This window comes from Aristolochia californica, unplaced genomic scaffold (assembly GCF_029961685.1).
Source record: "Aristolochia californica isolate CCGP_79_NKW_82.1479 unplaced genomic scaffold, dmAriCali1.0.hap1 SCAF_10, whole genome shotgun sequence".
Taxonomy (NCBI): Eukaryota; Viridiplantae; Streptophyta; class Magnoliopsida; order Piperales; family Aristolochiaceae; genus Aristolochia; species Aristolochia californica.
In genome coordinates this window covers 1,383,400-1,402,268 of record NW_027181771.1, presented here as the reverse complement: position 1 = coordinate 1,402,268, position 18,869 = coordinate 1,383,400, and the positions used below count along the sequence as shown (strand labels likewise).

Genomic DNA, 18,869 nt, shown 5'->3' with positions numbered 1-18,869 from the left:
TCAGAACTCGATAGATAACGAATCGAACCGAGCCAGACTCGAGCCAACTCGAAGCCACCCCTACTTGTAATTATATCTAAATGTCGATTAGTTGTTTATGAGACTAGAAAAGAAATGGATGAGAGTTATTTTATATCCTCTTAACTGATTACCTGATTATATAAAAATTAATGTAGTAAATTTTTATTTGAGTATTTGCTAGATATGAAATATGACTGGTTTTTAAAGGATTGTGTAATATTCTTTTAAGAATTTTCTTATATGTGCCAATTGTCTTACCCTAAAACGGTGACAAGATTTGGTTTGATCTTTTTTTTTTATCATTATTTATTTTTACTAACTATTGTCTTAGGTTTTTGTTTTCTTTTAGTTTTCCTCTTAACAAGACCCACACAAGGGGATTAGATAACTCAATTCAATAGGTAGGTAGTTCAGGAGAGGGAGAAACCGTTTCCATGTTTGATGTGGATCAAAATGATTTAAGGTAAAAGTATTATACCATTGCAGGCTTTATCCATATCCCTTTGTTTTATATATTTCATACATATTATCGTGTCATAGATCTGTGAAACTTAATCCAAAGTCTTCCGAGTTACAATTTTCAGATTGTTCATTACATTTCTGAATTTCCCCACCCTGAGTAAATCTTCCTCGCCCTACAAATTCCATACTTTTCAGTAATATTTTTCGGATATGAAAATATTAACAGATTGATAGGACTGTTTTTTATTCTTTGCTCTTTCATCTCTTGACGTATGGCGAAGAAAGGTTTCTGAACGGAGGGAGTGGAGCCCTCCCATGATTTCTCAAGAGAGGGGGTGCTAAACCTCCGATGCGGGTATCATAGATAGGTAATCCGTACTTATCAATAAGCCACAAGGGATTTGAAAGTATCACCAAATTGATAGGACGTGGTGCTTTTTTTTATTTTCTTCGATAGGTCATCGACTCATCAGCCAAGAGGCGGCCTACTGTCTCTCTTCGTCATCTACAATGCCCTTGTTGCTCCGTGTGATTCCTCTGGTGCTGACAGTGAAGACGCACCCCCAGTTCCTTATTTTCGTTGCAGGATGGAATTTCGTTCGGCGTATCTGATTTCCGGCTGAAAATTTTTGAAAGGTCTTGTGCATATGGAGCCACTACTGTACAAATCGGGTCTCCACGTTACTGGGTTCGGGTTTTCTGTTTTAATCCAGTCACGGACGAGAGGGGAGGTTTTATTATCTAGACGGATTCGGAGAACTGCTATTTCGGGGAAGAATCCCCGGCGGCGCATTTTCAGAGGAAGCGCTTTTTGTCGATTCAATTCAAGTCTTGTGGTGAAGAGAATTTGGGACGGAGATGGGGTTTGGCGACAGGAATTGTATTGCCATTCTCCGTGGGGTTCGGAGTCTCGCGTGAGTTCGTTTGCCACGATTAGTCCGATTGCTCGTAGAGAGGTGTCGTGGGGGTTCGTGGATTCCTTAAAGGAGTCGCTTTTGAGGTTTGTTTCTCGTCTGAAGGAGTGTGGGTGGAGATTTCTATGCCTGATTAAAGCGCAGGGATGGATAGTTTTAGTTGTCTTATGGGGATTCGCTGCATTTCTGGCGATATCCGAAACAGCATTGACTTCATTGGCATCGTCCGAGGTACGGTTTCCTGTTTACGAAGTTTGTGCCCTTCTCCCTTGTGGGGATGCTTGGTTAGTTCTGATAAATGTGGGAGTTCAAATTTATGGTCATGTGAAGTAGGATATGGGTAAAGAGACGCTTATATTCCTGTATTTTGTTTGGCTCTTCATCCTTTCACTTCTATTTGTCTTGGTTTTTTATTTTCGTTCTGTTTTTCCTCAAAAATAGGTTGAACAGTTAGCTAAGTCTGAATCAGAAGATACTGGATTTCGGTTGCTGAGCAAAGATCCTAACAGATTCTTGAGCACCATCCTTGTAGCTTCCTCGTAAAGCTTTTCATTTATAGACATTCATTTGCACAAACACGGCAATACACAAGCAGACACATGCACAATAACTGCTGAAGCGTTTGGTTGGTTTTATGTTATTATTTTTTCCTTCCTCACATGTGTTCTTACTCGGAATGTTTTCAGAGTCGTTAGTACGTTATCAAGCACTTTCCTTGCTTCAATGATAGAAAGCCGTTTTAGTGGACAATCCGTAGCTCTCATTACTGCCATAATGACTGTAAGTCGTGCCCCCATGTCTTATACTATTACTTGCTCTACTGTTTTCTACAAATATTAATACATTTTAGTGTCTATTTTACTGATGATCAGGTACAATTGCTACCATTACTTATGAATATATTTGCCGAGTGGTTGGTGGATACAGAAAATTTGTTCTCTTTTTTCCTTTTTGTATCTTAAAACTACTGTGCTGCCTTTCCAGTACTGTCTTTTCTGATCCACCACCTTGATTCGTTGCAATTTGTGATATTGTCTTGCATGAAAGACTAATTTCTACTTGGTCTATGAGGGAATTCTTGTGCATTGTAGCTACTGTTAGCTACTGGATATTGTCGCATATAGGCTTCCTCCTTTAAATTTCTTACCATCACATGCAGAATAACATGATGAACCCCTGTTTTTGGTTGATAGGTTATGGTTCCCTTCATCACTGATATCACTCCAAAGAATCTAGCAGCTCTTCATTCTTTGACTGCTGCTCGTTTTGCTGTAAGTGAAATTTGTTGTGTTTTAGAAAACAATATCTCTCTCCAATGTTGTTCTGAAGTTGGTTTTGATTCATTGCTTGGTGGTTGACGTCTACAGCTCAATATTTGCACCAAAATTCTTTTTCTTTGACAACTATTTGCATTAATTTCTACAGGTGTAAAAATCTGACAAAAAGTGTTGCATGAAATGCCTCTAGGTTAATCCTATTGCGACACTTTCTTTGTTCCTATACCCACTTGCCAAACTGTTCACCAACACTGCAAAGGGGCTTTTGCAGATAGTAGGCCTGAAAAGTGGGAGGTAATAAATATTATACTTGACCCATTCATCCATGGATGCTACTTTCTCTCATTCTATAAGATATAGTTTTGGAAAAAGGTGCAGTTTCTGACATATTTACTGTTTTTTTATACAGCTCTCTTTACGTTACAAATAGGGAATTAAAATTGATGGTTCAAAGAGCAGGTTTGTCTGGTCAGATAAACAAAGAAGAGAAGGTGATGAAAAAACTGATCTACTGCTAACTCTATTTGAAATTTGCATAGTCTAGCTCCTCATTCTACTTGATATCTTCCTTCTTAAACTTCATGTCCTGAAGCTTTACGTTACAATTTCCTACCAGGTCATGTTTGAAAATATGCTGAATATTAGAGACAGGATGGTAATGGATGTGATGACCCCTCTAGTAAATGTTGCAGCCATAGAACGTACTGCCAATCTGAAAGAGTTTTGTGATTTATTTGCTAAGTTTAGATTTTCAAGGTATACTGGAAGATATGTCTGATTTTATAGAAAATTTTCTACTTTACATATAATTGCTGAAATTTGTTTCGGAATGTTTAACAGGATTCCAATATATGATGAGCGTGTTGACAACATTGTTAACATTGCTTATGCCAAAGATATTGTGAACTTCTCTGAAAATGTAAGTTCACAAAATTTGTTCATATAATCAGTAACTGATAAAAGTTTAATGTTCAGCTGGTGGGATGTGATTTGAAGGTTCAAGATCCTGAAGCATTTTGCATTTCAGAGGCTCCACTGAGAGAGGCAAACTTTGTTCCTGGTAAAATTCTGGTGTAAATGCATTATTATTGTGTTTTCTGTTGTTCAATTTGATAATATCTTCTAATTTTGTGCAAATATTTTTGCAAAAATACTTGATTTGGAGTTAATCTTGTTGATTCTACCGATCTGGCCCCTTATCACCCCTCAAAGCCCAGATAAGTTAGGTCAATCATTCAGAGTGTAATACTTATGCAGGGATAAGATGAAATTAAGTTGTCTTTCAAAAAAAAAAAAGTTTAGATATGTTTGTTTAGCAAACAGGAAGGATGAGAATTAATGGCTGAAGTTGAAGGTTTACCAAAAAATGTTTAAAGAATTTTTTTATTTCTTGCTATCTTCATAAAAAAACAAATTTATACTAAAGAAGTTAAATTAAAGAACTAAAAGGCACATTATTCTTTTCTAGTAATTTTTCACATGTATTTGTAATTTTTTATTTTAATTTTTAACTACTGAAGTTAAATTAAACAGACATAAGCACATCTGACAAGATACTAGAGAAGAAGAAAGTACCATATAGTCAAGAATCTTTCATGCATGTAATATGTGGAAGGATTCTTAGACTTGATTACGGTTTAGGGAAATTCATAATAAAAAGATAGGAAATTAAACTTCCTGGTCTTCCCAATTTGCTTTTAATCACATTGCCAAATGTTCAAAGAATACAAGAACAAGAAAATGTAAGTAAAAGAGAAGGGATGTTGAAATTAGAGTAGTGTTGGAAAGATGAAAAAAAAAAGATTTAGGGCTTGTGCTGCTGTGTACTACAGTGATTTGCTACAATTAGGCTGCTGTATTGCATGACAATAATAGCGCAGTTGTTTTATAAGAAATCTTTTCTTGATGTATTTTAGGAAGGGAAGCATGAAAGAAGTAAAAGGATCAATCTAAAGAAATTTGAGAAAGAAATGAGAATATAGATTAAGAAAGAGAAGAAAGATTAAGGAGAAGAGGTGGGTGGCATTACTTTTTGGCTTGGAATTCACTTCTAATGATTTCACATCTAATGTTCGAAAGCAGTTTTTTGCAATTTTCATTTATCTGCTGCTTTGCAATAAGATTGTTATGTCTTTATATAACTACTAACCATAAAATTCAATCATCCAGATTACATCATCATAGTGACCAAAAAGTAATGGTCAAAAAACAAGACTTAATTAACAAAAGCCAAATACTGTAAAAGCGAAAATTACAACTAAAACCAAAATAAATTGCTAAACCGCAGTTCCTAAGTCTACTAAATTAAAAAAAAAACAAATTTTAGGCAGGCGATTAGGCAAAATTGCCAAACTTCTCGTCTTTCTTGAAACATCCTTGAAAATTTCAATCTAAAAAAAACGAAAAAAAGAAAAAAGAGTAACTCTTGATCCACATCAAATGATCTTTTCTTTTTTGCCTCCAAAGGATAATATTATAGAAGATACAGAAAAAGTGAAAATGATTTTGATAATTATCAGGTCAAAATCTTTGTTTGCTATGTCCTATTATTCTATACTATTAAAATTGTTGAAGAGCAAAACTGGAAGAGTTACATGACTCTCACAATAGGAAATCTTACAGAGCCAAGATTATTATAGAAGCAGGTCTCATAGAAGAGTTTCAGTTTAAAGGTGTTTTAATTATGTTAGCTTCTATTTATGTTGAGTTATTTAATTATGCTAGGACTTATCTTTAAGTGTTAGAGTTTGGGTATAATTGGGACAAGGGTAGTTTAATTGTAATTAAACTCTACTACTTTCCTCTATTATAAATAGGGGTTCATGTACTCTATTTACATCAAGTCAATGAAATTTTTCTCTTTTCCATAAATTCAACAGAAATATCAAAAAAGAAATAAACTCAAACCTGTTAAAAATAAAACAGAAAAAAAATCATAGTGACCCAAAAGTAATGGTCAGGATTGAAAAACAAGACTTAATTAATAAAAGCCAAATACTGTAAAAGCGAAAATTACTACTAAAACCAAAATAAATTGCTAAACTGCAGTTCCTAAATCTACTAAATTTAAAAAAACCCAAACTTTGGGCTTGCAATTGAGCAAATTTGCCAAACGTCTCTTGTCTTTCCTGAAACAACCTTGAAACTCTCAATCTAAAAAAAACGAAAAAAAGAAAAAATAGTAACTCTTGATCCACATCAAATGCTCTTTTCTTTTTTCCCTCTAAAGGATAATATCATAGAAGATACAGAAAAAGTGAAAATGATTTTGATAATTATCAGTGCAAGAGATTTGTTTGCTATGACCTGTTATTCTATACTATTGAAATAAACTCTTGACCTGGTAAAAATAGAACAGAAAAAAATCATAGATTATACGACTTCATTTTTGTTCATGCAGAATCAATGTCAGCATGGGATCTTCTCGTAGATTTCAAAGTCAAGCAGTATCACATGGCAATAGTCCAAAATGAATATGGAGGAACAGTTGGGGTGAGTTTAAAATCCTGTAGAACTATATCGTATAACATGAGGAATTACCAATAAAAAGTGCAAGCTACACTAATGTTTCTTTAATTTTCATGGGACAGATAATTACTCAGGAAGACCTTGTTGAAGAAATAATAGGAGAAATCTATGATGAAAAAGACTCAGAGGTAAATATAGATGATCATATTTGCATGTTTCCTTGTATTTCATCTTGACGATGTCCATGAGGGCATTTGATATTGATCACATGGATGTGCTTTGCTACAAATGCCTCTCAACTTGATGGTCTGATACAATCATATGCATCTTGAGCAACCCAATTTTGTGAATGAGTTGTCTTAAATTGGTTTGGTTCAGGTAAAAAAATGACATTGAAAAAAGATTGACATATATTTTGTAACAAAATATCATTGGTTAAAAGAATGTCGTTATGTTTGATTTGGAAATCAACTTGGAGATATTTTTACCAAGCTTCTTGCTCAAGCTATTTTATTTCACTTTGAGCCAAGCTGGGCATGCTTAACAGTTGTTCTCCAACTTGTGGGGTATTCTAGTCTAATTATTTCTAGTGTAAGGTGCAGTTTCATCTTGCGGCCTATGCTGTGGTTATTAGTTTTCTTGTCTAAGGTGAATATTGCGAGCCAGGAAGTTATCAAGGGTTTTATGAAATAGGGGAGTGGTCGACCAAAGGCCAATGTCTGTGTTCATAAGCAGAGTGGCTATCAACCACTTTCCTCCTTTCTCCCATCTTTCTTCTTTGCAAGCTGCATGATTAAAGCACATGTTTCTCTCTATTTCTTTTGAAGTTTCTCTTAATCTTATACTTGAACCAAGGGCTCTGATTTTAGAATTGTGCCCTTGATTTTGTTTTGGCTTGGTGCATGCATTTTCCCTTAAATTCTCAACTATATTTGTCAACTGTATGACAGGCGTCAATGGTGAAGAATGTTGGTACTTTTAAAATTATTTCTGATGGGCTTTATGAGGTTGATGCAAGTAGGTCAATACATCAACTGACCGTGGATCTAAATATCAAACTACCAAAGGTTTGTCATTTTCTTACGATAAACTGTTTGTATTTTTTTCAATTTCAGTGCGGTGTCTGCTCTGATCATTGCTTGGCACTAAGGATTCTGCAGGTCTGCGTTAAGGGTTAATTATACTGACCTCTATAAAATTGTGAAATCATAGTCACCCCTAGGAACATGGATAGTGAACATACCCGCATGTATAGAATCTCATGGCAGATATATGTGATATGAAGCTTCTTCCATAAGAGAGAAGTGCTACCAACGCACATTTTGTGGCCCAGAAATATATGCATATGGAGCTTTTGCATGAGCAGAAGCACTGCCAGCAAATATTTTGTGGGGGCAAAAAATGATTATCAATAGCACTACGGCTCATGTGGAAGCTTCCATATCATATGATATTACTATTCTCCCCTCGCCTCCAATTTTTTGTTTGCGAAAGGCAAAGAAACCTTTATTGAAAGGGCATTTTGTCTCTTAGTCATACAGACTTATGTCACAGATAGCATAATATTGGACTGCATATCTTATGTAGGACCCATCTAATGCTAGTCACAACAAACAGAAGGGCTCACTTTTCAATATAGGCATGCACCATCAATGTGAGACCCGTTTAGGACTACATTTTAAAATAAGGAGCCTATAACATGGTCCTATTTCAAAGGTGTATACCCCATGTACCCAAAAGTGAGCCTATTGCTAGGTGGGATTATTTGGTGGGTCTTAAATAAGATATATGGTTTTGTGTTGAACGAGTTGAACCATAGATCATTCAAGTGACATGATGAATTTTTAATAATGAAATTTCGAAACTAGGCAATGTTTAATGGTCAATATTCTATAAAAATGGAAGCTTGCTGAATATAAATTGGTGAATTATTTACACATCTTCTAGAAAATTGCAGATTTATGCACCACTCTCTTAGGAAATTGCTATTTGTAAAATCTGTTCACTAGAACTAAGAAATACCCTTTGTAGCCTTTTCTCTTTACTAATTTAAGCCATGACATTCAAAAGATGATAAATCCTCTTAAATGGAAATTACATGTCCTCTATAAGGTGGATGTAGGCCTCCTTGTGGTGCTGTGGGCCATGTTCATCTGAAGTGGAACTGCCATCTGTTTGCTCTTTCGCAGTACACTGTGATATTTGATTTGCCTACCTGGTGGTACAAAGTGATATCTCTAATCGTGTCCCGTTATTCCAAAGAACAAAGGGCAAAAAGTAGTGCATTTTACATGCTTGTGGAAATTTTTGTATGTGATAAAGAAGAAAGAAACCTAAACAAGTAGACTACTGTAGCCTTCAGCAAATGTGCAAATGGTGGTTCACATCTCTGATCTTCCCGTGTTTTCCTTCCTGGCCTCAAGGATACATGCACTTGTCCATCCATACACTTCAGCTGTGTTGACTTTCAGCATTTTTAGTTTCTTTTTTCTTTCTGAAACATTTTGCAGGATGCAGACTATGAGACAACGTCTGGGTTTATATGTGATCAATTTGGGTGTATCCCCCAACCAGGGGAAACTAGCATTGTGGTGCTTGAGAAAGAAGAAAAAGATGAGTATAGGGATAGTGAGCGTGAAAGTGAAGGCATACAAAATGACTACCTTGTGTTTGAAATTCAGGTATTACTTTTTTCCCCCTCCCCTCCTCTCTCTCTCTCTCTCTCTCTCTCTCTCTCAAAGAACAAGTTATGTTTCATGTTTTCTTGTAGATATTAAAATTTTATTTTAAAGTCCACTTTTGACATGGTACTCTTCACATTCATATTGAGACCAACTTATACACACTATCCAATATCAATTCTTAAATTGTGATGATTAAGATAGATATAATGTAGCAAATATACTAATATAATATCTCTTTCTTTCTCTCCCTCTCTCTCTCCCTCTCTCTCAAAGAATAAGTTATGTTTCATGTTTGTAGATGAAGGAGAGGGTACTCTAAGGAAGGAATGTGATTGAGAAACCGATTCATTCTTTGCTTAAATTCATTCCAAATATATCACAAATTATCAATTTAATGGGTTGTATGCTGCATTTGCAGGTGTTATCAGGCAACTTAAGAAGAGTGAAGAAGGTTCAATTTAAACGGATCCCTCCTGAAAAACTTAAATTCGAGACCAAGGATGGGATGTTGATACCTCGGATTGAGGAAAACTGGGAAGAGGTCTAATGATAGATGTCTGATTCTGCATATATGGTTTTGGGGAGAAAAATGAAAGCATTCTTTTTCACCCCAATCCGGTTGTCCTGGAATTCAGAAATGGCGTTTGTAAATTTGCATTTTCTGCTATTATTCTTGATTGATTACACCAGTTAAGGTGCCAAATTTTGCAAGCTGCTTACATTTCCCTGCTGCCTCTGGTCCTTCCAGGAGCTGGGAAGAGCTTATTGAAAGTTTAATTCATTGGGAGGAGGATCAGTTTCAGTTTGTTTGGAGTTGGAATTCTAAGAATTTCAATTTTATGTAAACCTTAATTGCAACATGTAACTTGAATGTCTTGAAAAAATAGAATCAACTACAATGCTCTGTCTTTTTTCCCCCTGCTACATTGAGAAAAAAATTTCTTAAACAGGTTAGGATTTGCGTAAATTATCCGTTTAAAAGAAAAAAAATGAGAATTTGATCATTATTATTCTTAAAAATAATTAGTAAAAAGTAATGATCAATTTTTTATTTTTATTAATTATTTTTAAAATAATAATGATCAAATTCTCATTTTCTTTTCCATGCGTTCCAAATATACTTTAATAGATTGTTTGCATAAGGCGCATTTTCCTTAACACTAAAGGCAAGTGGAAGGGTAATTTAAGTAAATAAGATATAGCAAACACTTCTATCTATTATGGTTAAGAAATAGTAATCGAGTACAAGAGGTTATTTTAGCATACAAATTATAAGATTAAGGGTTGGGTTTATGAGGTATAACACAATAAGGAGTGGGCACAAGTCGAGTTTTGGAAAACCTGAACCAAAAACTTAATCCCAAGAGCCAAACCCCATTAAAATCTTGAGGGTTTTAGAAATCTAGGCCATTTGCCTTTCTCCTCGACCTTGTCTTGTATCTCTGGCCTACTCAAATATTTTTACTTATCTATAATTTTTTAAAAAATATATAAAAATATTTATAATACATTAAAGTAAAAGGTTATACCTGTAATGACAATAGTAGTAGAGGTCTTAAAGGAATTATTTATATTACGACCTCTACCCCTATTACGACCACCTCTTTCTTTGCCTTGTCTAGTAGCACCTTGTCCTTAGCCAACATTGTTGATGTCTCAAAGACCCTCGAATAGGGTTCGACTGCCTTGGCTTGGATCCTATGCATGGTAGCACAAATATCATTAAAAAAAGCCTACAAATAACTTATGTTTAGTTACATAGCTTGAAAAACATCATAAAGCCTCCGAAGGCTGCTTTAAGAAAATCATATTTTCCATGGTGATCAAAAGGGCTGAGCATACTCACAGCCCTTGTTCTCATTGGAAAGGCTGGAGTGGTGGAGGGAGGGTCACCCCTTCACCTCTAGGAGATAAAAGGTGACAAAGTTGATCCAATAACTCGATCACTGAGTTCAGGCAATGGGTCCTGTTTAAATAGAATAGCAAAACGAACTGAATCATTCCAGTTCAACATCCGAGTTAACTTGCACGAGTCGCGTTGGTGCCGTTTTACTAGTAATTTTCTCAAAGTGATGCTAAGCTTTTATTCACTGCTCTTAAAGAAAGACTACTACAGTCAGAATGATAGAAAAAGAATAAAATCCCACTGCAAAAAGGCAAGAGCATCCAGAGATGGCGGCTCCCTGATCCTAGTCTACGATCAGATTTCTCCCACACTCGTCGGAATCTCCGACTCTCTCCCCGCCATGGAAGGCGCCATAGACCACGCTGGCAGGATGATAGACTCCTTTTGCGCTGCTACAAACTCCCTGAAGCTCTCCTCGCTTGTATCGAACGCCATCGCCATTTCTGGACCGCTCATAGTCTCCAAAATAGAGCTCTGTCCCACCAGGAACTGGGGCCGGTTGTGCCGCGCCGAGGTTGTGAAGCCGAAGAACTCCATGTGCCCGCTTAGGGATGCGATTTGGCAGAAGGGGAAGTACCTGGGGATCCAGAACACGTCCCCTTCCTTCACCTTGGCGTTCATGGCCGACGTTCCGTTCGGGAAGACGACCTGAATCGAGCCGGACCCTTTAAGAACGATCCCGTACTCTGTCGCTGTTGGGTTTAGATGTGGTGCCATCATCGATCCCTGAAAGTCTCAATTATATCCAAATTAATATCTCTTCACATGTCCAAATTGGATACCCAGTTTATAAAGATTACCGCGGTGAGATTGACGAGGTAGACGCCGATGCTGGAGCTGCCAAGAGGGGAGTAATCGTCCTGGTAGACGGCCACGCTCCACCCATAATCGTTTTTGAAGTCGGGATCTCTTTCGTAGAGATTATAAGAGTCGGGTGATTTAACTGCGTAACTCTTTCTCCCCTTGTTCTCCGTCCCGATCATGGCATTCAGAAGCTTCCTCCATGCCCAAATGCTGGTCTGTTCCTGATCTGGTCCTGATTCTTCCTCGTCATCTTCATCCCAAGCCATCTGAGCTCGTCTTTGCTTGTGTTTCAGCGTCATCAGATCCGCCCATTTGCGGGGTTGGTCTGGGTTCTTCACAAAGATGATGGGTCCGCCCTTCTGTCTTCCCATGATGGCGCACAGCTCCTCCGCGGAGACCTGACAAACAGTTTTTTACCATTATAGTTGTATTCGGTTTTGATTTTTTATGGTACTTTCCTAGACAATCAGTCCACCAGAGAGACGATTTAATTTCATTTCCATTAAACGTTTTGAGATTAAAATGATGAAATAGGACTCATTCTGCTTACATTGAAGGCAGCGGTTAGAGTCTTGATGTCGAATCCGGCGAGAACAGATTTTGGATGCATTCCTCCTCCAATGGAGAAGGACTGTAACAGTGAATGAAAAAGAAGTTTAGTAATTAACCCAGATTTTATTGTTGCTGAAAAATCCTAAAATTAAAGAATTATGTGAAGATAAATAGAGAAGAAGGACGACGAAAAAGAAAACCTGGAAAAGCCCAGCTCCTAAGCTCTCAGAGGTATCTATGCTACAGATTATCTGAAGCCTCTGTGTTTTGCCAGTGTTGACAATGTAGAAAGCAGCGCCGGCGGGGATCCTGTACACATCTCCCATCCTCAACTCCTTCTCCATCAATTCGTCTTTGTAAATCCACCCGATCTTCATATCCCCTGCAAAACACCAACACCATCAGTCCATCACCACAAACAGATCTAAGCATGCATGGAACAAATCGCAAATACTCCAACATGAAGAGGCAGAAGCATGAGGCTTAAGCAGCTTACCTTTGCGAACGAACAAGATCAAACTGGCGTCAATGTACTGGGGAATGAAAAGGGTCTGGGGTTCCATACGGATGAGGCCGACATGCATTGGAGCAAAAGCCCCTTTCCTTCTGCAACCCCTGTAAACCTTAACTTCCCCCGCGTCAGTGTTCACCACTTGCTTAACGTTCCTCAGAAGGAAAAGCCCTCCCCTTCCACCTCGGTGCTCTTCCCAATCCTCCGTCTGTCTTCCCTCTCTACTCTCGTCCTCGTACGTTGCCGCCATTATCGAAGGGAGGGAGAACACGAGCAGCAGAAGCAGCAGGCCTTCACGTCTCGGCATCGCCATTTCTTGTTCTTCTTTGCTGGTTTCGGATCTGTTGCGATGACTACTTGGTGGAGAGAAGAGTCGCGGGTGAGGGCTTATGTAGGACGAAAAGAGGAGGGAAAAGCGGCAGAGGAGGGGGACCGTTGGGAGCAAGCGGAATACCGGGAGCGACGTGGATGTTGAAGAGGGAGGCCAACGTTCAGATCCGCTTCGTGTGACTGAAGAACTGTTCCAACTTCCAAGGTCCACTTAAGATCCGCTAAGATCTAGGCTTCAGATTCAAATAATAGCCGTTCGGGTCTGTTATTGAGAATTTGGAGGGATGAGATCAGATCACTATTTGTAGGGCAGTTCCCTCTTAGTGGGGGAAGGAGCCCTTGCAGAAGGAAGATCAGAGGGATCCTGCCCCTCCTTCATCTGACCTTTATTCTCCTATTTTCCTTTCATTATTAATTTAAGTTATTTTGTAACTAAATTTTATTTTAAAAATATTATTTTCTGGTTTTAATATCCTTACCCGTTTCATTTCATTACCTTCATTTTAATATAATATAAAATATAAAATTTCATTATTAATTATTTTAAAAATATTTTATAATGTAATTAATACCTTATATTTTATCTTTAAGATATTATTTAATTTAATAAAATATTTTAAATTTTATTTTAGTTTTTAAAAATATTATTTCTTGGTACATTTTTTATTACCTTCTTTTTTTATAATAACAAAATATAAAATTCTTATATTAATTAATTAAAATATTATATTCTTACTTATTTAGCACCTTTTATCTATTTAAAATATTTTTAATTAAAAAATATATTTTAGTATTTAAAAATCTTATTTATCGGTACAAATTTCATTCCCTTATATTTACGATAATAAAATATAAAATTAGCATGAGGCATTAGTATACGTTTCATTACCTTGTATTTATTGTAATAAAATATTAAATTTATATATTAATTAATTAAAATATTTTTAAATGTAATTATTACCTTTTATTATTGATTAAAATATTTTCTAATTTAAAAATTATTTTAGTTTCAAGATTCTTTTTCCTGAAATGTTGACGAGGAGTGTTGATGCGGCGCGTTGATGATCCCGGAGACGGAGACGGAGACGGAGATGGCATCGGAAAACCAAAGGAATGCGGAAATAAAATGGATGAAAGGAGGACAAATAGAATGGGACGGATAATGAATGCCGACAAAAGACGCAACAAGAATTTGACTGAAGAAATAAGAAGAAGCACAAAAAGAAGGGAACAAAAACAGAAGAAAACGTATACAAAAAAGAGAGAGAAACGGAAGATCACATCTACGGACGAAGACGAAAACGAAAACGAAAACGAGAATGCAAAATAAAGAGGGTAACAAAGAAATCCTTGGTCGCAAAAGAGAGAAACGGAAGAATAGAGAACAATTACTAAAGAGATCGAATAGAGAATAATCAAGATAATTAAGAAAAAGAAACTCATAGAATTAAAAGAAAGAAAAGATGGGAGGAAAAAAATGGAGGGAAAATATGCATTCGCAGCGCCAAAAAATGACATAACACAGGATCCTCTGGCTCGACGGTGTTCCTAATGTGGTCAAGAGAAAAGGATGCTATCGTTTCCATAAAAAAGGAAAAGTTAGAAAGAAAAGAAGCGACGATCGACGGCTTCCTCCATCAACTTAATCAACAGCGACGTGCCACGGAGGAACTCAATACCTCACTCTCTCAGGCTCTCCTCCTAGAAAGCCAGAACAAACAGTTCTAGCCCTTTAGCTGTCGCGGCTTCTAGAGGGAGAGACTGAGGGGGAGAGATATTGAGTGCGGCGTTCTTCTTTCACGGAGGTCTTCCAGGCCGCCTAGGGGAAGACGAAGACGAAGATAATTGTAATAATATATATTAGAAAAATAAATTTAATAAATAATTACTATGTATAAATAAAATAAAAATAATGGTAATTATATTTTTATTCAATTAATTATTACATAATTATAATAACAACAACATTAAAATATTATTAGTACAAGACTACAAGGAATCGTTACTCCACACACCCAACGTCGTCTCTCTCGCAATCTCTCTTCGACGTCTGCAAAAGCTCCGTCGCCGTGCAGAACATTGGAGTCTGGTTCTACCTTGAATTGTATTACCATTAATGTAAAGGCTTTCTATAGCTGGCCGGATTGGTGTTGTCTCAAACCACCACTCAGGTTAGCCATCTTTTTTATTCTGACAAGTTCACCTCCCCTTTCCCTATCCTTACCTCGCTTTTCATCCTTGTACCATAGAAAACGGGGAGAAGAATTAACGTATAAAAAATCATAAAAAAAGAGCAAACAACCATAGCATCTGACGGAGGGGGAATCATTCCTCTGCGCATAAAATGTTAATGCCCGCCGGCCGCTACTCTTGCAAGAAAGGGGAAGCAGAGCGCTGAAGCTCTGTATTTGCCTTGAAAAAAACAAACGAATAAACAAAATAAATAAGGAAAAAAACAAAGAATGGAATAAATATCGGGAGGAAGAGAACGGAAAGAAAAGAAAATAAAAGAAACATTAGGCGATCCAGAAGACAAAAAGAAAAAAAAAAAAAAAAACCCGGGAAGGGGAAGAAAGAAACACAGCACTGGAGCTCTGCATTTGGCGAGACAAAAAAAACACGATACAGATGAAAATTATAAAAAAAATGGAAAGAACAATGGAAGAAATGTCCGGAGGAAGAGAACGGAGAGAAAAGAAAATAAAAGAAACATTAGACGATCAAGAAGGCAAAAAAAAAAAATAATAATAACACCTGGGAAGGGAAAGAAAGAAACACAGCACTGAAGATATGCATTTGGAGAGACAAAAAAAAAAACGAAACAGATGAAAATTATAAAAAAATTGGAAAAAATTAACGCATAAAAAATCATAAAAAAGGAGCAAACAACCATAAAGAATGGAAGAAATTAAGATCGAGAGAAAAAGAACGGAGACAGGGAAACGGAAGAGCATAGAAGAATTAAAAAAAGAGACTCACTGGCTTTCTGGAGAAAGAGGCCGCGCCAGGGGTTGAGACCGATTTCTTGCAATGCCTAGAAAGAACTCAACGCCGACTTCTCTTCTCTCTCTTTCTTCGTGCTTCCTTGCCTATGGGGTGAATTGCGACCGCTGCATTAAACCTCACTTCTTCTCTAAAACGAATCAAAGAACAAGAAGCCAACGAAACAGAATCAAATGGACGGAAAGAAAGAAATGAAGGGAGGGAAATCCATGGACGTAGAGTATTCGGGGAGTTCAAAACCTGGCACCAGCAACATCCCTATCCAGAAATCTTTTCACCAGGCAGTTCTGGCCTTCTGGAGAAGGAGGTTACCGGCGCAAGGTGTTGAGCCCGTAGGGTGTTCTTGCTGGCGGGCGAGGGGACGAAAGAAGACGAATGGAACAGAGTTCGGTGTTATTGCCTTTTTATAGAATATTACTCGGTTAGGAATTCCAATTAGTCGGATCCAATTACTACATAGTGACATTATTAAGAAAAACCATTTTATTTTGGGAATTTTACCAAACTACCGGTTTGAAAAAACTTATTTATGAAAATAACGACAAACTCAACTTATTTGTAAAAATACCGAACTTTGACCAGTCCATTGTACACGTGGACAGTCAAATTCGACACATAAGTTTTGACTGCTTGTGTGTCGCCACATAATCAGTGTAACGTGAGTAGATTAACACATCAGATGCCACGTCATTATTTTGACACATCAGCAACCACATAAACTGCCACGTCATTATATATTACTATCTTTTGCCCTGTCATCTAGGGCCACGTAAGCGCCCGCCACGTCAACCCTCAATTTTTCGTTCTTTATCTCTTCCTCGATCTTTCTCCTAGCCTCTCGTCTCGGCCGCTCCCGCCGCTCGGCCTTGGCCTCGTCTTCGACGCTCCCCTCTCAACCGCTCTCTCTTTGTCTGAGCCTCATCTCTTGTTCTTCTTCTCCGTTTCCCTCTCATCGTCTCGCCGCCCCCTGTCTTAATACCCTATCGTTTGACTTTTTCGCCGCCCCTTTTCTCAAAACCGAAACCTTATTTTGGTAAAAAGCCCTTCTTTTCTTTTGTTTATGCAAACAATAGTGAACAAAGAAGATGTCTAGTAATGAATTTTTGGGTCTACTGCACAGGAGTCCATTAATTTACTCTACTGATTTTTCTGTTTAATCTGTTTCAATTGCTTCCAACTTGATTAATCACGGTTCCACAGCCTAATAGTCTGGAGTATTGGGATCCTTCGACCGAACGTTGCTGTTATTGGGAAACTTCCCTCCTGAAGAACTCTTTGTTTTCGTGTTTGGAAGTCGTGAAGAAGATGACACTGTTGGAAATTTTGATTTTCCTAACTTAGGAAACGGACTTAATTACCGCTGCTTCAGCGCCTCTCAAGGACTTGCCCGAGTCAACTCAATGCGCCCGTGTCAAGCCACCGAGCCAGCTTTCCCAGTTGACCGAGTCCACCAACGAGACCGATTCAACTCAGACCAACTCGGTCCGGTCAGGTCAGGCCACTTAATTTCTTCATCGATAAATGTGCCCAAGATTTCGGTAATTTTTTCTGGTTGGATTAATATTTTTGAAGAATTGACAAATTATTCCTCGGTATAAGGAATTATGTGGGAACAAGTAAGATATCTAGATTGAACTCAACCAAGCGGATGAATTTAATTTTTGGATAGTTACATTTTTTCATGTTTTTCTATACTTTGTATGGCCTGTATGGCTCGTTATTTTTGGATATGTTTTTCTCCGTAATGAAATGAAGGATCAAAATTTTCTAAGTTCCAATTCAATTTTTGTGTGTGTGTGTGTTTGTGCTTGTTTTTAGGGATAAGAAATATTTTGCTTGATTACTCTTGATTTTTTCTATTTATAAATATTTTAAATTTTATAAATATTATTATTTTGTAAATAAGGTGATGAAAAGTATACAAATAAATTATTTTAAAATTTAAAATAACTTTTTTGTATATTTTTTTAATTTATAAATATTTTAAATCGATAATATATGGGTAAGACTTAATAGTAAGATTTTTTCTGTTTATAAATATTTTAAATTTCTAAATATTTTAAAAATAAGTAGTTTACTTATTTTATTTTATTTTATTTTTTAAAATATAAAGTAATAAAAAGTGTAACGATAATTTTTTTAATTAATAATTATTTTAATTGATATTAAATGGTGTTAAATAAGTAAGAGTTAATTTTTTAATTATTTATTAATTTTTTTAATAATTTATTATTTTAGATATAAGGTAATAAAATATATATATATATATATATTAAATTTATTCAAAATTTAATCATATAATGAGGTGGCAAATGACATGGTAGATGACATGTCAACAATAATGATGTGGCATCGAATCGCACTAACAATGGAACAATAATGATGTGGTAGTCGATGTGTCGTAAGCGGTCAAAAATTTACGTGTCACTTTTGATTGGATTGGTCAAAATTTGGTATTTTTGTAAATAAATTGAGGTCGTTCGGTATTTTTGTAAATAAATTAAGGTCGTTGTTGTTGTTTTCGTAAATATATTTTTTCAAATCGGTATTTTGGTAAAAAACCCTATTTTGATTTTCAGCATAGAGGGTTTTTAACTGCGAGGTTTTTTGAATTCACTTTCGTTTGATTCAGCGTCCACTAAACTTTTGTTTTTTTCAGTAAATTAATTTTTTTCCATGTAAGAGAGCAGAGGCTTCCAGGCTCCAGCGAGCGAGGGGCGGCGGCGGCGGCCTCCCCTCCTGTCTCGCCCTTTTCTGCAATTCTGCCAGTCGTGAAAGGAGTAGACGAGGATGAAACCTTGTCTTATTCACTGCTCATTACATGCGAAGATCTATAATTAAAAGAAAAAGCGTAAAGAAAAAAAAAAGGATCTCTACAAAATAACGAGCCAACACAGATGTATCTCTTTCTTCTCTATCTCTAATCCTACTCCATCA

At 36.6% G+C, this 18,869-nt stretch overlaps 2 protein-coding genes across 2 annotated transcripts; one reads left to right on the top strand and one right to left on the bottom strand.

Moving 5' to 3' along the window:
• The first annotated feature begins 937 nt into the window (after nt 1-937).
• LOC137940901 (DUF21 domain-containing protein At1g55930, chloroplastic-like) lies at nt 938-9,698 on the top strand. The gene is made up of 14 exons (XM_068786019.1): nt 938-1,628; nt 1,839-1,936; nt 2,084-2,177; nt 2,591-2,668; nt 2,865-2,968; nt 3,084-3,165; nt 3,291-3,430; nt 3,515-3,593; nt 3,671-3,734; nt 6,075-6,166; nt 6,265-6,330; nt 7,093-7,209; nt 8,653-8,823; nt 9,245-9,698. The coding sequence occupies exons 1-14, from the start codon at nt 1,131-1,133 to the stop codon at nt 9,371-9,373; spliced, it is 1,812 nt and encodes a 603-aa protein (XP_068642120.1). The 5' UTR covers nt 938-1,130; the 3' UTR covers nt 9,374-9,698.
• Nucleotides 9,699-11,026: 1,328 nt separating this feature from the next.
• LOC137939238 (vicilin-like seed storage protein At2g28490) lies at nt 11,027-12,912 on the bottom strand. Its single transcript, XM_068784474.1, has 5 exons — nt 12,585-12,912; nt 12,289-12,470; nt 12,087-12,167; nt 11,533-11,934; nt 11,027-11,458 (listed from the first exon to the last, which is right to left on the bottom strand). The coding sequence occupies exons 1-5, from the start codon at nt 12,910-12,912 to the stop codon at nt 11,027-11,029; spliced, it is 1,425 nt and encodes a 474-aa protein (XP_068640575.1).
• Between the last annotated feature and the right edge of the window lie 5,957 nt (nt 12,913-18,869).